The sequence below is a fragment of the Tarenaya hassleriana genome, unplaced genomic scaffold (assembly GCF_000463585.1).
Source record: "Tarenaya hassleriana unplaced genomic scaffold, ASM46358v1 Cleome30, whole genome shotgun sequence".
Lineage (NCBI taxonomy): Eukaryota > Viridiplantae > Streptophyta > Magnoliopsida > Brassicales > Cleomaceae > Tarenaya > Tarenaya hassleriana.
Genome location: NW_010966178.1, coordinates 489969 through 506506, shown reverse-complemented (window position 1 = coordinate 506506; position 16538 = coordinate 489969). Strand labels below are relative to the sequence as shown.

Here is a 16538-nt window from a genome sequence, read left to right as displayed (position 1 = left end):
GGGAACTATCACAATGTTAGATCCTTAAATTCTAACTGGAAGCAATACGGCATTCCATGAAGATTTACTTCGAGATCAGGAAGCAAAAGTATCTCCAAGCTCTGGATCGGTAATTCAACATCTCCAGTATGTTTTCTTTCGAATTTCCGACAGATTCACGTGTTATGCCTTTTACAGATCATGTCTCAGGAACATTTTTTGTGTTATTTGATCAGTTGTCGTGGTTTCTTGCTCTGCTCTTCTTGGTGTTTGTTTGTTTTTTTCCTGAAACTTCTTTATTGTTCTGGTTTTGCTCAGCATTCGGTGGAAAGTCATAATTTCAACGTTGGTTAATATATATATATATTAATCCTCAAACCTTCTGCTTCGTTCTGAGGCTTTGGAAACCTCCGAGTTGCTCAGCGGGTTTTGACGAAGACCGCTTCCAATAATAGATATTGTCAGAAATGATAGAGCGAGAGCTGTTGACATATTGGTGAAGGATTTGAGAGTTTTTTCGACATTCAACGAGGATCTTTACAAGGAAATCATCAGTTTCTAGCTCTCGAGAATTTCAGGTAAGCTTTTATATATATATATATATATATATATATTTTATTTTGGGCATGAATATGATAGTTAAATGGTTTTGTGGATTTGAAGTTTCTTTGTTTTGTAATAAAGGGAAAATGAGCACCCTTCGAAATATGGCGATGCGAAATCAGCCAGAACCATAATGCTTGCAGAGTTGAAGAAACTGATAGAGGCAAATCCTCTCTTTCGCGAAAAGCTCGTCTCTCCCTCTTTCAAGGCTTCACGCCTCCGGACCTTGATCAATCCAATAATATCTATATAATCATTAATATTAAATAAAATAACATAAAATCTAATAAAAAATTTAAAATTTAAAACATAATTTTTTATTATCCGGATACCCATGAGATAATAACTATAATCCGAATCCGAACCCAAAAATTCAGATATTCTAATATTAATATCCGATCTCATCTCTCGTTTGTTCGGATACCCGATCCGAATACTCCACATCCGGATATTTTTAACCACCCCTGTCTATTATCTATAAACAGAAAACGTCAACTCATGCGGATAAAAAAAACGTCAACTCATGGGTAATTAGAAAATAAAAAAATGAAAATTAATTATCAGGTGGGGCCCACCACTCACCCAATTTCACCGAAATAAAATTAGGACCGTCGATTGAAGTTGATCAAGAAGAAGAAGAAGACGGAGAAGAGGGAGAGGAGAGGAGCGACAATGGAGGAAGCAAAAGGAACAGTGAAGCACGTTCTGCTGGCTAAGTTCAAAGACGATGTCCCTCCTGAGAAAATCGAAGAACTCATCAAGGGTTATGCCGACCTCGTCAATCTCATCGAACCCATGAAAGCTTTCCACTGGTAAATTCCCGTCTGTTTTCCCTTTTTCTCCGATTGTTTTCTAGGTTTCTCTATTTACTTATTGTGGATTGGTCGCCGACCTAAATTCGATTGGAAATGCTTCTCTCTGGGTTAAAATCGATCCAGCTATATTGTATGTTTGGTGTTGAATTGTCGTGTATTATGGTAAAATCTATGGAATGAAATTTGCATAAGAACACCCCCACGCAGAAACATACATGTTTACCATTTTGGAGAATGTTGGATTTGCTAATCGGTATGGGACTGAGACCCTCATAATTGATCGGTTTCACGCTGAGTGATCAGCTCTAGTTTCTCAATCTTCACTTATTTCGACCGAGACAGAGATGAAAAAAAAGGATTTTTTTGGGATGAATTTTGAGATCATAGTCTCTCTTAGTGAAAGCTTGGTTCTGAACTATCAATCTGATGATGTTCTTTGGATGTTTGAATGAACAATAGGGGGAAAGATGTGAGCATTGAGAATATGCATCAGGGATTCACACACATCTTCGAATCCACGTTCGAGAGCACGGAAGGGGTAGCAGAATACGTTGCTCATCCCGCTCATGTCGATTTCGCCAACTTGTTCCTAGCCAGCGTGGACAAAGTATTGGTCATAGACTACAAACCCACCTCCGTTCATCTCTAAACCCTTTGATCTTTTCGTGAATAATGCTGCCCTGGTGTCGTGTTGCCGAGGCTTTTTCTTTCCCTTGTATTCTCGTGTCGTGTCTTAGACTATCGTGTGAAGGATCGTGAGTTTTATCAGTACTAACAATGAAGTGTTCCATCTTGAAAATGTTTTGCCATTATTACTGCTCTCTATATTTGCTGCATTGACAATGGTGAATGTCTGCATAAATCCCATATGCTCTGTCTCTCTATCAGTTTGAACATGAATAAGGAATGGTTTGTTTTCTCCGGTGTTCCTAATGGATTCTGCAGAATGCGCCTCTGGTACGACACTTCGGTCTCCTGGTCTATCTGAAGGTAAGGATGGATTTATAGCTTGAAAGGCATGCCTTTTCCTTTTTAACTTATATATATATATATAGATGTTCATCTGGGGTGTAAAGAAAAGGAGAGAACCGGGTTCTTTGGATAATCAACTTCTTGATGTTGTCAGTGTTACGAGTATCTGATTGTTAATCAGATTAATATTGTCTCGTCTTTACAGATTACATACGCCTGGGTAACATGTTCGAGATAACAAGAGTGATTCCACAAACGTTCCCGATATACTCGCTGTTCTTCACGACCGAAGGATCGGCCTTGATGTTCTTGAGGTCGTCTAGACATGATTCCGGTCCATCCATAGCGCCTGAAACTTTGATGTTCACACTTGCAGGATCCCCGGCTGCCAGATGCTCCTTGGCTTCATCCAAGGTATCGACTACCGACTCGTAATTGTCTAAGCACGACGTGTAGGCTTGCTTTGATTTCGGGTCGGTTGTTTTCTGGACAATGGACTGGATCTGCTTAAAAGTCTTCGATGCAGATGTCTGCGCGGAATCAATAGTGATCTTGGCAACATCCGGAAGACCAGAAGCTAAGATCTTCGGGTTGGATTTTAGGTATTTCAGACAGAAAGACGGGTTTAGCGCTTTCCCACAGATTGCATTTATGTCTGCAGCCGTTATTGCGTACGAGGAACCGATGAATAGAAGAAACATGAGAGAAGACAAGAAAACATTGTTCCTAGCATATGCCGCCATACTTGTTTCTTGGTTTTGTCTTTGGTTTTTGTTTTTTTGTAACTCTTATGAGATGATAGGGATGAAGCATGCGTATTTTATACATTTCTAGTGGTTGGGTGATCAACTAAATATAGAGAGGCTGTTGTTCTATTTGTATTGAGAGGCGTAGATTGTTTCCCATTCTTAGCATAAATGCATCAAATCGTGATCCCGTTGACGGAATTATTGAATGGTAACCGGTCCGGTTTGATAACCCGGTTATTGACGTGGGTTGACCGGCCCGATTAGACATCCCTCCGGAACCTTAGCCGGCTTTTAATTGTTTCGGCCATTTTCAAGCCTAAAGTTTTGCAATGTTAATTGTATCCACCAGGCAGTATTTTCAAAAAATTCTATATTTGAAAATCTACATTTTTATTAGATTTTCAACCTAATTTCAAAATGTCGAACACAAATATTTATGATGGTTGATTTTTTTTTTTTTTTAATCTTAAAGGCCCATATGAATATATTGACTGCAATAAATTTCATCCTACGGTCATAGAGTCCATTTAAAACAAAACAAAATAAATAACACAATAATAATAATAAATAATAAAGGTCAATTATTTTTACCTTTTACTAGAAATTATTGCATGCTTTTTTATATTTATCATTGATTGAAGAAGTGGACCATCGAACAAAATGTTTACATTGGACAACCACGGAGCGATTAACGTTAGCATGCATTTAATCTTCAAATAAAAATTACATATTTTCATAAATTCATGGGAATGACTCAAAATTCAAACTCTATTAAGTAAACTATGTTGCGTTTAGAGTATATTAGTAATTAATAGCCTTTATGACTAAAACATTTCGCCAGTGTGGGCATTGATTTGTCTTATATTTACATATGTTTATGTTATATATTTCAAGTTCCCAGAAAATGCGAGTAAAAATCCTAATTAAAATTTCATCGTACAAACAGACCATTGGATGTTGATAATTTTACGCTTAATTTATATATATATATATATATATATATATGTATATATATACACAACTGTTAACCATCATAGTTTTGAACTCAAATGGTTTCCCATCCAACTTATAAATAATAATTACGACTATCTTGTCTTCGTTTTTTTTCTTCAATCATTTGATTACTGGAAACCCACCAACTCATTCCACGCATCATGTGTAATATATGCATGTCCCTACAACATATATATACACACACATATACACACACACACACGCATATACACATCACCGTTGGGAATCGGGGATGAACGTACGTGTATAATGTCTTGCTTATGCCATACAGATAGATACTTAAGAGTATATATACGAACAAATTCGTGTTTTTGAATGTGCTGTACAAGCGCATGCATGCATGCAACTTTCTTATATATATATATATAGGAGTGGAATGTGTGTGTTAGTGACACTGAACAAAAAAAACAAAGGGTCCATAAACTTTATGCAGCCACGATCTTTAATTCGCAACGCCGTACCAAACTCATCATGATTTCAACAAATTCTCATGCTCGGCCTTCCATCCATACAATAAAATGATACCCCATCTACGAACCGATTTTTATTTAACTTCAATTTTATAAAGCAGGTTATAAGATAGATTAATTGGTTATTAGTCGAGTTATATATATATATATATATAATAAGATTCTCGGGTTAATACACACACACACACATATATATATATATATATATATGATCGTGTATACATAGTATAAGTAAGGAGGACCAACCTAGTTACGTGAGTAGAAGAAAGTGAGTGTGAAAGCTGGTGGGGGGTGGGGTCTCCACCACAACAGCAAAGGGATCCAAAGAAATTCTGCCAACATTCACATTTAATTTATGACCGTCTTTTCTGTATCTCTACACATGTCACATGTGTATGTGTGTGTATATATACGTACGCGTACGTATTTACGCTTATGTGTGTATAAAACATTCATACGTGTATTCGGATTCAAACCGGAAATCAAAAGTTATAAGAGATTAAGACATCGATCTCACGTGTTTATTATGTATTCTCTTCGATGATGCTGACATGGAATCTACTAAAATTACATAAACGTTCGATTCAACATGGATATATATATATATATATATATATGTATATTATACGATAATGTGATTTTTTTTTACGAGAATGTAAAACTGTGTGAATGGTAAAGCAATACGTGTATGTTTCTCGATGCGAATCGCGTCATCTAAAATACATTTAAATATTGATTAGATGGTGATAATAATAATAATAATAATAACAATAATAAATGAGTGTGTATAGAGGTGGCATTTGGGTTATGGCATACGTCCTGTCAGCCAGGCTGGCGATTGGTTGTGGGGCCCGTAGTTTTCTGTCTATGCACATGCGTTTTTCTTATTTCTTCGCCCTTCCTTGCCTACTTGTCTATTTTGATATATACGAATAAAATAAAATCTAATCATACTAATATTTATAAGATAATTATACTATGATGATTCTCATAAAAAAAAAACATGTGTATTTATTCAAAATAAATCATATGTAACTTTCGATATCTTTCTTGAATTATAAAAAGAAATTGTATACTGGAATATAATTAATTAATTAATGTTTGGTCAAGTTTGGTAATTTACATATTTACGGTCGCATTAGTCCGCCATGTGTCAGTTTATGACTCCCTCGTATTCTCCTGTCCCCTCCTTTATGGTCAAATCTTTTTACCGAATCTTATTTTGGATATTTTTGTCCTTTTTTGCACCTCAAATCAATACATTTAATCCTACTTACTTGCTAAACCTATGTTTTGTCATGCAATTACATATATATATTTTAATTACAGATATATATTATCAGTAAAACCATGAAGAGGTACTATTTCACAGACTGTTAAATAAATATAGGTAAATACATGTGAAGACAATAATTAATATTTTTTTAAAACCGTTTGTTTAGACGTATGAGAAATAATCGTGTCGGCAAAGAGACGTTGATCCAATCATTGATTTTTTTTAGGGATAAAAATTACAAATTGGTGGCAGTTAATTTATTCACTTAATAATTAATTATTTAAATAAATGATAATGCCATCATGTACATGACAGCAATATGTTATGGGATTCTATGGGCACCGTCGCCCTACTTGCTCCGATGTTTATATGTCCGCATCCCAGGCTGTTTTCCTATGCTTTTGTTGATTTCGCCGTAATTTTTGGAAAATACAAAAACAATGAAATTGTAATGTATTTAATTGTGACTTTTATTTTCTTTTTTCTTTTTTTTTTGTTCAAAGGGGCATGAAATTATGAATGCATATTTTTCAAAAACAAATTTATTTTCGATTTAAAAGCTATATCTAAATTTAAGATTCGTGATTCGAAACTACAAAAGTCTATAGATATTTTATGTTTTCCAAGAGAAAAAAAAACCAAAACAATATGAGGGTTGTTTTTTTTCTTGGGAAAAAAAACAAAAGTTTTTTTTTTATGGAAATATAAAACATAAATTGTCGCTAGAAAATATCATTACATTATCGTGTCTGGTCATTTATGTAAATTTAATGTTACTAAGTCCAATTAATGAACAAAAAATAATGATTATATGCGAAGGAGAAAAAAAAAAAAATAGTAACAAGAATAATACAAAGACATGTACTTGCTTCTGTCTCCTTCAGCTCTTCCTCTTGTTTTTTGTCTCTGGATTCGAAGGCTTTTTCCTCTTCTCTTCCTCCTCCTCCTTCTTCTTGCAGCTGCCTCTGAGTCTCTGGGTTCATGAAGATGCCAGTAAGTACGTTTCTTTATTCTTTGTTTATATTTCTATTTGCTTCCAATCTGTTGTTTTTGTTGCTGGATTTCGGTTAATCTCTGTAAAATCTGCTGATGCAATTCTAAAGTTTCAAACTTTGGGGAGAAACAATACGAAATCTCTTCCGGGTTTCCGCCCGATTCTCTGTTGATTCATTGCCTTTCGCTCAGTCTTTCTCTGCCCATACAATTCTTACAAGTTTTTCATCTTTGGGTAGAAATCCTATGAACTCTCCTCCCAGTTTCGCTCAATTCTCTGGAGATCTTGGTTCTTCTCTCTCTGCTGTTGTTGTTTCAGTTGAATACACAGCAAAGTACAATCACCCATATGCACATACGTTTTCTGGATCCTTTGTCTGATTCTGAACCCTAGTGTCACTAAAATTCTCTCTGCTCAGAAACCTCTGGAACACGAACAAAGTTATCGGTTTCTTGGTTCTGAGATTTCTTGGAATTACTTCGGTTTTCTTGGGATCTCGCCCATTGATGATGAGAAAAGCTGAGGGGTCACACTTGTGATTGATGTCACACTCCCGGTTTAGTTGTTATCCGGCAAATGGTTACTGCCCTGCTTTTTTTTTTTCCGGGAAAATTTATAGTTTTCCGGCACTCCATTCTGTTGACAGTGAGAAAATCCTGCAATTTTGATCATTCTGAAGAAAAGTTGCCATTTTTCCACAGGTGGCATTGATCCTGCTACTGGCATTCACCAACCTGTTGATAAGAGTAGCATCCGGTGAAAGCAATGGCAGCCCGATATGCGAGGAAGGATTCAAACCTGACCCGAGGCCTCACAGCGTTTCGATATCGGAGTTTGGAGCGGTGGGAGACGGGAAAACGCTCAACACGGTTGCTTTTCAGAATGCCGTTTTCTATCTGAAGTCGTTCGCCGATAAAGGAGGGGCTCAGCTCTACGTTCCGCCCGGGAAATGGCTCACTGGGAGCTTCAACCTCACCAGCCACCTCACCCTCTTCTTGGATAAAGGCGCCGTCATTCTTGCTTCCCCGGTATGATCTCCTAAACAAAACCTATGGAAAGATTTGACGGAAAGATCAAAAGATTTGATGGGAAAGAGCTGGTTCTTTGATCGGACAGGACCCATCGCATTGGGACATTGTAGATCCGCTCCCATCCTATGGGAGAGGCATCGAGCTTCCGGGAAAGAGATACAGAAGCTTGATCAATGGCGATAATCTCCGGGACGTGGTCATCACCGGTAAGCCGAATATCCTCGCGGTTATAGAAAACACACTAATATCTAAACTCTATACTAACTGAAACTCTTCGTAATTTTCGATACGGGCAGGGGATAACGGGACTTTTGATGGGCAAGGCTCTGTCTGGTGGGAGTGGCTCGAGTCGGGTTCCCTTAACTACACCCGACCTCATCTCGTCGAGTTCGTCTCTTCCAAAGACATATTCATTTCTAATGTCACGTTCCGAAATGCGCCTGCAAGCAACATTCATCCCGTCTATTGCAGCCACGTCCATATCCGAAAGGTTTTGATCGAAACGACCGTAGATTCTCCTTACGTCCTCGGGGTCGTCCCAGGTAATTCAAGCTTCTCATCTTTCCCTCTTCATCCTCGACTCTTTCCATCTCGCGTTATGAATCACGTGTTGTGATCTTCAGATTCTTCGGACAATGTATGTATCGAGGACTCGACGATCAATACCGGTGGAATGGAGAGAAACACAACACCCAGTGGTTGGGACGAGTACGGCATAAGCTACAACCGACCAACGACCGCCTTATGGATGCGGCGGCTCAGCCTCAAGTCTCCAACCGGCTCGGGAATCTCCTTCGGCAGTGAGATGTCCGGCGGAATCTCCGCCGTGACGGTCGAGGACATCCGCATTCACGCCTCTCTCTTCGGCGTCTCCTTCAGAACAACCAGAGGCCGGGGAGGGTCTATCCGAAATATCACAATCTCCGGCGTCGAGTTCGACGGAGTCAGCACCGCCGTCGTAGCCGACGGCCACGTCGGGACCCACCCAGATGATGGGTTCGACCCGGATGCTCTCCCCGTTGTGACCCGGATCGTGCTACGGAATCTCACCGGAGAAGACGTGGGCTTGGCCGGAAACTTCACCGGAATAAGAGAATCTCCGTTCACGTCGATATGCTTGACGGAGGTTCATCTGTCGCCTCGGGCTTCGTGGGTATGCTCGTACGTATCTGGGTTCTCGTATGACGTGTCGCCGGAACCGTGCCCGGAGCTGAAGAGCTCCCCGTCGTGCTCCGCGGCGGAGACGAGAATATCCGGCGGAGATCCGGCGGTTTTGTCGTACAGTTGGTGATTACATTAGAAATGAGAAGGAGAAGAAGAAGAGATCTTGGGTTTGTTTTCATACGATTGGATTTTTTTGTTGCTGTTGTCAATAAGTCACCATTTGTTTCAGAAAAAAAAAATTACGTTTATAAGTCTTGTACAGCTTCCATTGCTTCATTCAAGTGTAATAAAATTTATTGATGTGAAGAAGCCATCTGTTGGCGATTTCGTAAAATTCTTATAATCTTGTTATCATATTTTAAATATAATTTGATTCCACTCTAACATCAATTGGAAACTCGAATATACTCTCAGGTGTTTTTTACTTAAGAAAAACATTGTATGTAAAAGGTTGTCGGGTTACATACAAACCCCCTTTTTTTGGATTCTTGTAAAAAAAAAAAAAAAAAAAAAAAAAACCCAATTTTAACTGTTCCGAAATGATTTTTTTTTTTTTATGTAAAAGGAATTAGCTTTAATCTTCGTATAACCATATTAGAAAATAAGCCCATTTAGATTTTAGAGAACAGGCCCAATACGCCCTAAATCAAAATAACATGAAAATGGATTTAATTTTGGTTAATTTCAAAATAAGGGGCCCATTTTGCATTTTAGCTAAATGATTTTTTAAAAAGAGGCCATGAATTTAAATGGTTCTGAAAAGGCACCTTTTAACGTTCGAATTTTGAACATACTGTGATGGTCCAATTTATTACCGATTTTGATTTTGGGGTTTTCCTAGTTTTGCTTCTAGATTTAGGTTTCCGGTCTTTCTCGCTCTTGCTCTAGTCCCAGCGCCATGGATTTCACGGTCCGATTTGCTTCCTCCTCGACAGAATTCCTCGTGTTCCTGTATCTGAATCCTCCTCCCGAGGTACGTTTGTTGATTTTTGTTCAGTTCGGCTCTTGACAGTTCTAGGATATGTTGATCAGATCTCATCATGATTCGGGATTTTGTATTAGGTTTGCGTATAAAGCAGTTGTTTAGTAGACACTTTATACGCAAACATGTTCTTGAGCATGTTTGAATTCTTGCTGTCTCAATTCTTGAAATCGATGTGGTTTCTGGGCATATCATCTCTTTTTCTTCATAGTTCTTGAGCATGTGATAGCTTAGGATACATGTTCAGATAAATTCTATGTACACATATATACACACATCTACACTGTGTGAACCCATGAAACATACGGAATGCATCAAGATAGTTGTGAGATACAGAATGCAGGTTGAAATTTATATGTTATGCCATTAACAACTGAGAAGACAGTTCCACAAAAAAATCCGTCTTTAGTCAATGACTTGATGTTCATCATTAGGAGTGTCAAAATGGCCGGGCCAGCGAGCATGACAAAAACCCGAAGAAACACACACGGGCTTAAAATCTTGGGCCCGAGGCCCGGCCCACTGGGCTTTTTCCGGGTTCAGGCCGGGCTTCGGGCTTTTTTTTTTAAAATGTAGTCGAAACATCACGACAGATTACCGACCACACGGATTTTGCGACAATGATTTAGCGACGGAATAACATTTGTCGTCATCGCATTTCTTTATTACCGACAGAATCTTGTTCGTATTGTGACAGAATATTCCGTCGCAAATTTAAACATTTCTTATAGTGGCCATGTTAGTTAAATCATCTTTCGATAGAGTTTCGAAAATTCCATTGTCTAAAACCGCTATTCGTTCTTGACACCACATTAGCCTTGTCTCTTGAGTGATGATGGGTTCACTTGATGATTAAACCTGCAAGATCAAGTAGGGCTGAGCATTTATACTCGTTATCCACAGGTTCGAGGGTACCCGATCTCGAGGGTACCCAAAAAATGGGTACTCACATCTGTATGAAGACGAAAATGAGTACCAATAGATTAAAACAAAGACGGGTACGGATTTCGTTTTTCTCAAGACGGTACCCGTGGGTACCCGTAAATATCTAAAAAAATATCAAATATTGCTATATTTTTTTAAATTATTTATTTAAATATAAGTTTTAAATTTTTAAAAATTAACATATATATTTAAAAAATTCTATAAATCTATATATTCATAGATATTTTTTTTATATTTTAAACATATTTTGAATTAAATAATATAATTTTACTAAATATTTGGTTTATATTTATTTAAAAAATATATTTTACGGGTATGGATATCCGAGGGTACCCGTCTCTTAGTCACGGGTACCTGGTCGACGAATACCTAGTGTTAATGAGATAGAGAATGAGACATTGTTTTCATGAAACCGTGAAGATGAAGACGAAAATGGGTATCTCCAAAATCATGGGTACCGACCCGTGTCCAACCCTAATATCAAGCCATTGTGTATACTATCTATAAAACCAAGAAAAGTAAACCAATGGGATTTTTTTGGATTTGGACCGAATTTTAGATTTAAATTTTAAAAACAAAATAACAAAAAGAAAACTATTAATAAAAAATCATCAAAATAAAAAAAATAATATATACTAAAGATAATGAAAAACAGAATTTTGATAAAAATATTTATTAATATATATCTTAATTTAAGAGAAATTAAAACTCAAATTTTTTATTTTTTATATAATAATAAAATTTATTAAATATTAGTGAATGAATATGTATATATTTATGCATATATGTATATATATTTATCTATATCTATATATATTTATATTATATAATATATAATATATTTATTTTTCCGGGCCGACGGGCCGGGCCGGGTAACGGGCCTCGGGTTTGTTTTGACACCCCTATTCATCATCATCATCAACGTTTATATCATTTGAAATTCATTGTATGTGAGATTTGACATAAGTTTGAGTTTGCTGGTTATCAACTACCGCAAAACCCTCCTCCTCTATCCGGGTTTTGGGACCGGCCAAACACGAACGAATTCATGTTTAGGCAGAGTCAATGACTCGATGTTATATGAGAAAAAAAAATGGTAAGATTGCATGGGAATGGAGAGAAACACAACACCCAGTCTTTTTTTTTTTTTAATTCTTGTAACTCTGAAATATGAAATCTTCTTTGCAAAATATGAAGTTAGGATCGTTTCTATATCAAGACTGCAATAATTGTTGTTACTATCAGAATCTTTATGTGTTTATGCATATAGAATGTTCAGGTTTCAAAATATCTAATTTTGAAACCATCGTATGCTTTTACGATACATTAGTATGTATCACGTGTAGCAGATTGAACAAATCGAACTGAGAGAGTTGAGAGAGAAAACAGAGGAAAATGAGGGACAAAGACACCATTCAACCTATTTCGATTGGGTGACTAGAACGTTGTTTATATAGAGAAACTCTGGAAAAAAAAACTTTCGCCGAGAAAAATGAGAAAAATGCTTGTTTGGTTGTTATAAAACTCGATCGTTGTTGTTATATTCTATTCATGGATATTGAAAAATAAATGTTATTAATTGTGATCTCAAACCCTCGCCGATTTATATGTAATATGTCTATATTCGGAATATACAATGGTTTAATGAAACAAATGCGGGTTTCCATTTTTATTTTTTATTTTCTATATATTATATTTTTTTTAACACTGTGGGTTCCGATTTGTGAATTTCTTTTTCGTTGGGACGCTGTTGGTGAATTTTGGTGTATGTGGTCATCTGATATTGGTATATGGTACGTCCAGACAAGGGTTTGATTCGTTGCTTGCTTTCTGAGACGACGTGTCATATCTCAAAGCCATTTCCTTCTCTATTCCTATCTTTTATTTTTTTACTTATCTTTTAATTAATTTTCTACTTATTAATTGTCACTAATCTTTAATTATAATCTTTCTAGTAGAAGTATAGTAATCAATATAACAGCATATCAAGTATTGTCTGTAACATAAAACCTCTGAACTTATGTTTTTATATTAATTGATTACAGTACAGAATTACTTAAATGTTTTCGACTTATTTTTAGTATCGACTATCCAGCAATGGATTGATGCATTAGTTATAGCAAAAAATCTATAACAATTCTTAAATTTTTAATTTGGTGGAATAATAATTTTTATAATTTTTATTGTGCCTAATTTTTTCTAAACTTAAAAAAATGACTAAATAATGGCTGATGTTGTATATTGGTGTCATAATAGTTGTTATAATATTGGGCTCAAAGCCCAATTTTTTTTTTTTAATAAAATATACTAATTAACAAAAAAAAAAACAAAACGTAGGCGTTAGCCTACAAATATAAAAAAAATAAACAAACATAAAATGTGGACAAATGCTCCTAGAGAAATAAAAAAAAATGGCTATAATTTTATTATAAAAGGGGAGTCTCCCTTCGTAAATAAATCACGAGAAAAAAAATAGAGAGAGAAAGATTTATAAAAAAAGAGTAAACTAAAAAAATAAGAAAGAGAAGATACAAAAAAAAGTGATTATTATAAATTAAAGATGGTATTTCGATTAATTTCGGAGGACGCCCCGTTCAAAAAAAATAATCGATATAATTCGGTGAGTGATTCGAGTTAAATTCTCAAATTTAACTATCATTTCTTAAGGGTAGAAAACGATATTCGTGTATATTGTTAAAAATAGAAACATGCTAATGATTCAAGTTTATAATAATTATGAGTTTATGGTGTAAAAACAAATAAATAAAAATATGTTATTACTGTAAAAAAAATAATAATATAATAATAATTGATAAATGTTTAATAATATGTCGAATAAGTTCGGTTATTATGAATCGCATGATTGTAGTATGGTAATTCTATATATGATATATTAATAATTGATGTGATTATAATCTAATTTATATAGTATACGATTTGGATCGTATATTATATGAGTTGAGATATGATTTTGATTGGGTTGTCCGATAATTCGCGTAGTCAGTAGGTTGACTATGTGAAGTCAGTATTGTTGCTTCGATGAGGAAATACGCTTTTTTGGTAATCGCGCCAACGACCCCACTGATCATGGGACGGGGAATAGGCATTAAAACTTGAGTTGGGATATGATATTAAAACTTGATTAATAACTTACTAGACGTTAAGTTTTACCCATTTCAATGAAAGCTAAAGTTGCGGATTTAACCCGAGTCATTCACTAAGCATTGACTTAGACGTTGTTATACAATATTTCAGGTGAAGAGTAGTACAGTTGGCAACACGTGAACGACAATCGGGAGATAATCAAACTTTCAAACGTTTTATTTCGTAACTGAACTTTTAAAGTATATTGTAAACGTGTGTATTTTCTTTTTGAGGATTTCAACACTTATTATGGTTTGGTGTGTTTAATGTAAAATATTTTTCGCTGCGTTTGGATAAAAAAAATGTTTAAAATTTTCTACAGATTTATATAAATAAATGTTTTATTTGGAATTTATTCACATGGCACAATTTGTGAATGGAACATAGAAATCGGGGTGTCACATTTGGTATCAGAGCAGTTCTTTCCACAGAAAAGAATATGTCTATGAGATTTAAAATTTTATTTTCAAATAGAGATAAAAAGTTTTAACTAATTTTCTTCGTCATTAAATACTAAAGATATTTTATCACATGTGCTCAACCTTTGATGAGAGCTGGTGGTGCACATCCTAAAGCACCCCCACCAAACACATGAGTGGACGAATTGCATCAAGAATTTCAGGAATTTCGAGACGCGATGTGGCAATTCGTGCAAGGTCATATGCCCCCACCACCGCCACCACCAGGTGGTTATCCAGATGAAAACATACAACTTCCACCTAGAGTTCAAATGCCGGGAATAGCTGAAGATTACCTGCCGATCATTAGAGAATTTCGAGCCATGCATACTCCATGGTTCGAAGGATCCCTAATCCCAGAGGTTGCCGAAGAATGGTTGGTGCGGATCTCTCGGGACTTTGAATACATACGTTGCTCTCCACAAATCGTACAGAGATTGCGATCCGCCATCTGTCTGGACAAACTCGTCACTGGTGGGAATGAGTAGTAAGGGAAAGGCCCACTGGACATCGATTTTCATGGGAGGAATTCAAAGTCGAATTCGATCAGAAGTATTGTCGGAGACAAGACCAACATCATCGCCTTGCTGAGTTCATCCAACTTCAGTAAGGAAACATAACAGTCCGAGAGTATGAAGCAGAATTCACATGGTTGCTAACCTACGGTGCAAACCTGGTTCCCACTGAGGCATTAAAGATTCAGAAATTCATTGCAGGACTACGACCTTATCTTTGGAGGAAGATTGAAATACACGAGTATCCCATATTGAGCTGATACATCAGTCAATTAGAGAAGGTGGAACGAGGCGAGAATGAGGAGAAAGAAGAAGCCAGGGTTCAAGAATATAGCCCTATCCAGCGTTTTCCAACTGTCAGGCCACCTGCTAGGACTGGCCAGATTAATTAAAATCGGGATAAGGGGAAGGCACTGGTTTCTCGAACGCCACCACCACCAAAGAAGCCATATGACCAATGTGGACGAGTTCATTTTGGACAATGTAGAGTACCACTCACCTATTACCGATGCGGTAAACCGGACCATTTTACCATGAATTATAGAGAGACCATCGTTGGGCAGCCGGGTAATAAGCCTATTCGTCCTTCGCTGACGAATAACTCAGGTGTCGCACCTCATGTTTATGCAATTACCGTTGAAACAGAGGAACCGACAAAGGAGTACACCGTCGGCCAAGAGGCTGAGCACGAAGAAAGAGAAGCAACTGCAATTACAGGTATCCTCATAGTGTTGCATGTTATACTTTGTTTGGCACTGGAGCAACCCATAGCTTCTTGAGTTTGGAAAAGATAGAAGAAATGAGGCCCGAAAAGATTGTCTCTATTTCTAGCATTATAGTACGCACACCAACGGGAGAAATCCTTCCTATGCGAGGGGTTTTACGCGCTACACCTATTATAATCTGTGGAAGGAATGTAGCTGCGGATTTTATCATTATCCCCCTCCGAGGATACGATGCAATATTAGGAATGGATTGATTGATAACATATCAAGCTCGGGTCGACTGTCGTCAATGAACTATTCGGTTCATTGACAACTAGGGAGAATTCGAGTTTGTTGGAGAAATGTTACAATCAAAGTATCCTATTATATCTGCGTTAAAGGCTGAAAGAATGATAAAAAAAGGAAATGAGGCATTTTTTATGGTCATTACGGGAACGGAGGAAAATGAGACCAAGTTGGAAAACACACCAGTGTTCGAGAATTTAAGGATGTTTTTCCCGAAGAATTACCAGGACTACCACCAGAACGGGAAATGGATTTCTCTATTGACATCCTGCCGGGAACAGAACTAATATCTAAAACTCTGTATCGGATGGCTCCGACCGAAATGACTAAGCTAAAGAAACAACTAAATGAATTAACGGAGAAAGGTTTTATCCGACCAAGCGTATCACCATGGGGAGCTCCTGTACTCTTTGTTAA

The 16538-nt window shown here is 36.6% G+C and overlaps 3 protein-coding genes across 3 annotated transcripts; 2 read left to right on the top strand and 1 right to left on the bottom strand.

Annotated features, from left to right (window-relative positions):
- Positions 1-1195: 1195 nt before the first annotated feature.
- Positions 1196-2315, top strand: LOC104820283 (stress-response A/B barrel domain-containing protein HS1). The gene is made up of 2 exons (XM_010550672.2): positions 1196-1394; positions 1857-2315. The coding sequence occupies exons 1-2, from the start codon at positions 1255-1257 to the stop codon at positions 2044-2046; spliced, it is 330 nt and encodes a 109-aa protein (XP_010548974.1). The 5' UTR covers positions 1196-1254; the 3' UTR covers positions 2047-2315.
- A 151-nt stretch (positions 2316-2466) lies between these two features.
- On the bottom strand, positions 2467-3296 carry LOC104820282 (pectinesterase inhibitor 1-like). Its single transcript, XM_010550671.1, has one exon. It carries the CDS (start codon positions 3110-3112, stop codon positions 2576-2578), a length of 537 nt encoding a protein of 178 aa, XP_010548973.1. The 5' UTR covers positions 3113-3296; the 3' UTR covers positions 2467-2575.
- A 3442-nt stretch (positions 3297-6738) lies between these two features.
- On the top strand, positions 6739-9403 carry LOC104820281 (probable polygalacturonase). Its single transcript, XM_010550670.2, has 5 exons — positions 6739-6871; positions 7574-7900; positions 7989-8109; positions 8200-8445; positions 8527-9403. The coding sequence occupies exons 1-5, from the start codon at positions 6860-6862 to the stop codon at positions 9192-9194; spliced, it is 1374 nt and encodes a 457-aa protein (XP_010548972.1). The 5' UTR covers positions 6739-6859; the 3' UTR covers positions 9195-9403.
- The last annotated feature ends 7135 nt before the right edge of the window (positions 9404-16538 follow it).

Excerpts from the sequence above, each read along its gene's own strand:
- LOC104820281 (XM_010550670.2), top strand. Across the intron at positions 7,901-7,988 it reads CCGTCATTCTTGCTTCCCCG|GACCCATCGCATTGGGACAT; the intron begins GTATGATCTCCT and ends TTGATCGGACAG. Across the intron at positions 8,110-8,199 it reads CCGGGACGTGGTCATCACCG|GGGATAACGGGACTTTTGAT; the intron begins GTAAGCCGAATA and ends CGATACGGGCAG.
- LOC104820283 (XM_010550672.2), top strand. The coding sequence starts at position 1,255 with ATGGAGGAAGCAAAAGGAACAGTGAAGCACGTTCTGCTGGCTAAGTTC. Across the intron at positions 1,395-1,856 it reads CCCATGAAAGCTTTCCACTG|GGGGAAAGATGTGAGCATTG; the intron begins GTAAATTCCCGT and ends AATGAACAATAG.
- LOC104820282 (XM_010550671.1), bottom strand. The coding sequence starts at position 3,112 with ATGGCGGCATATGCTAGGAACAATGTTTTCTTGTCTTCTCTCATGTTT.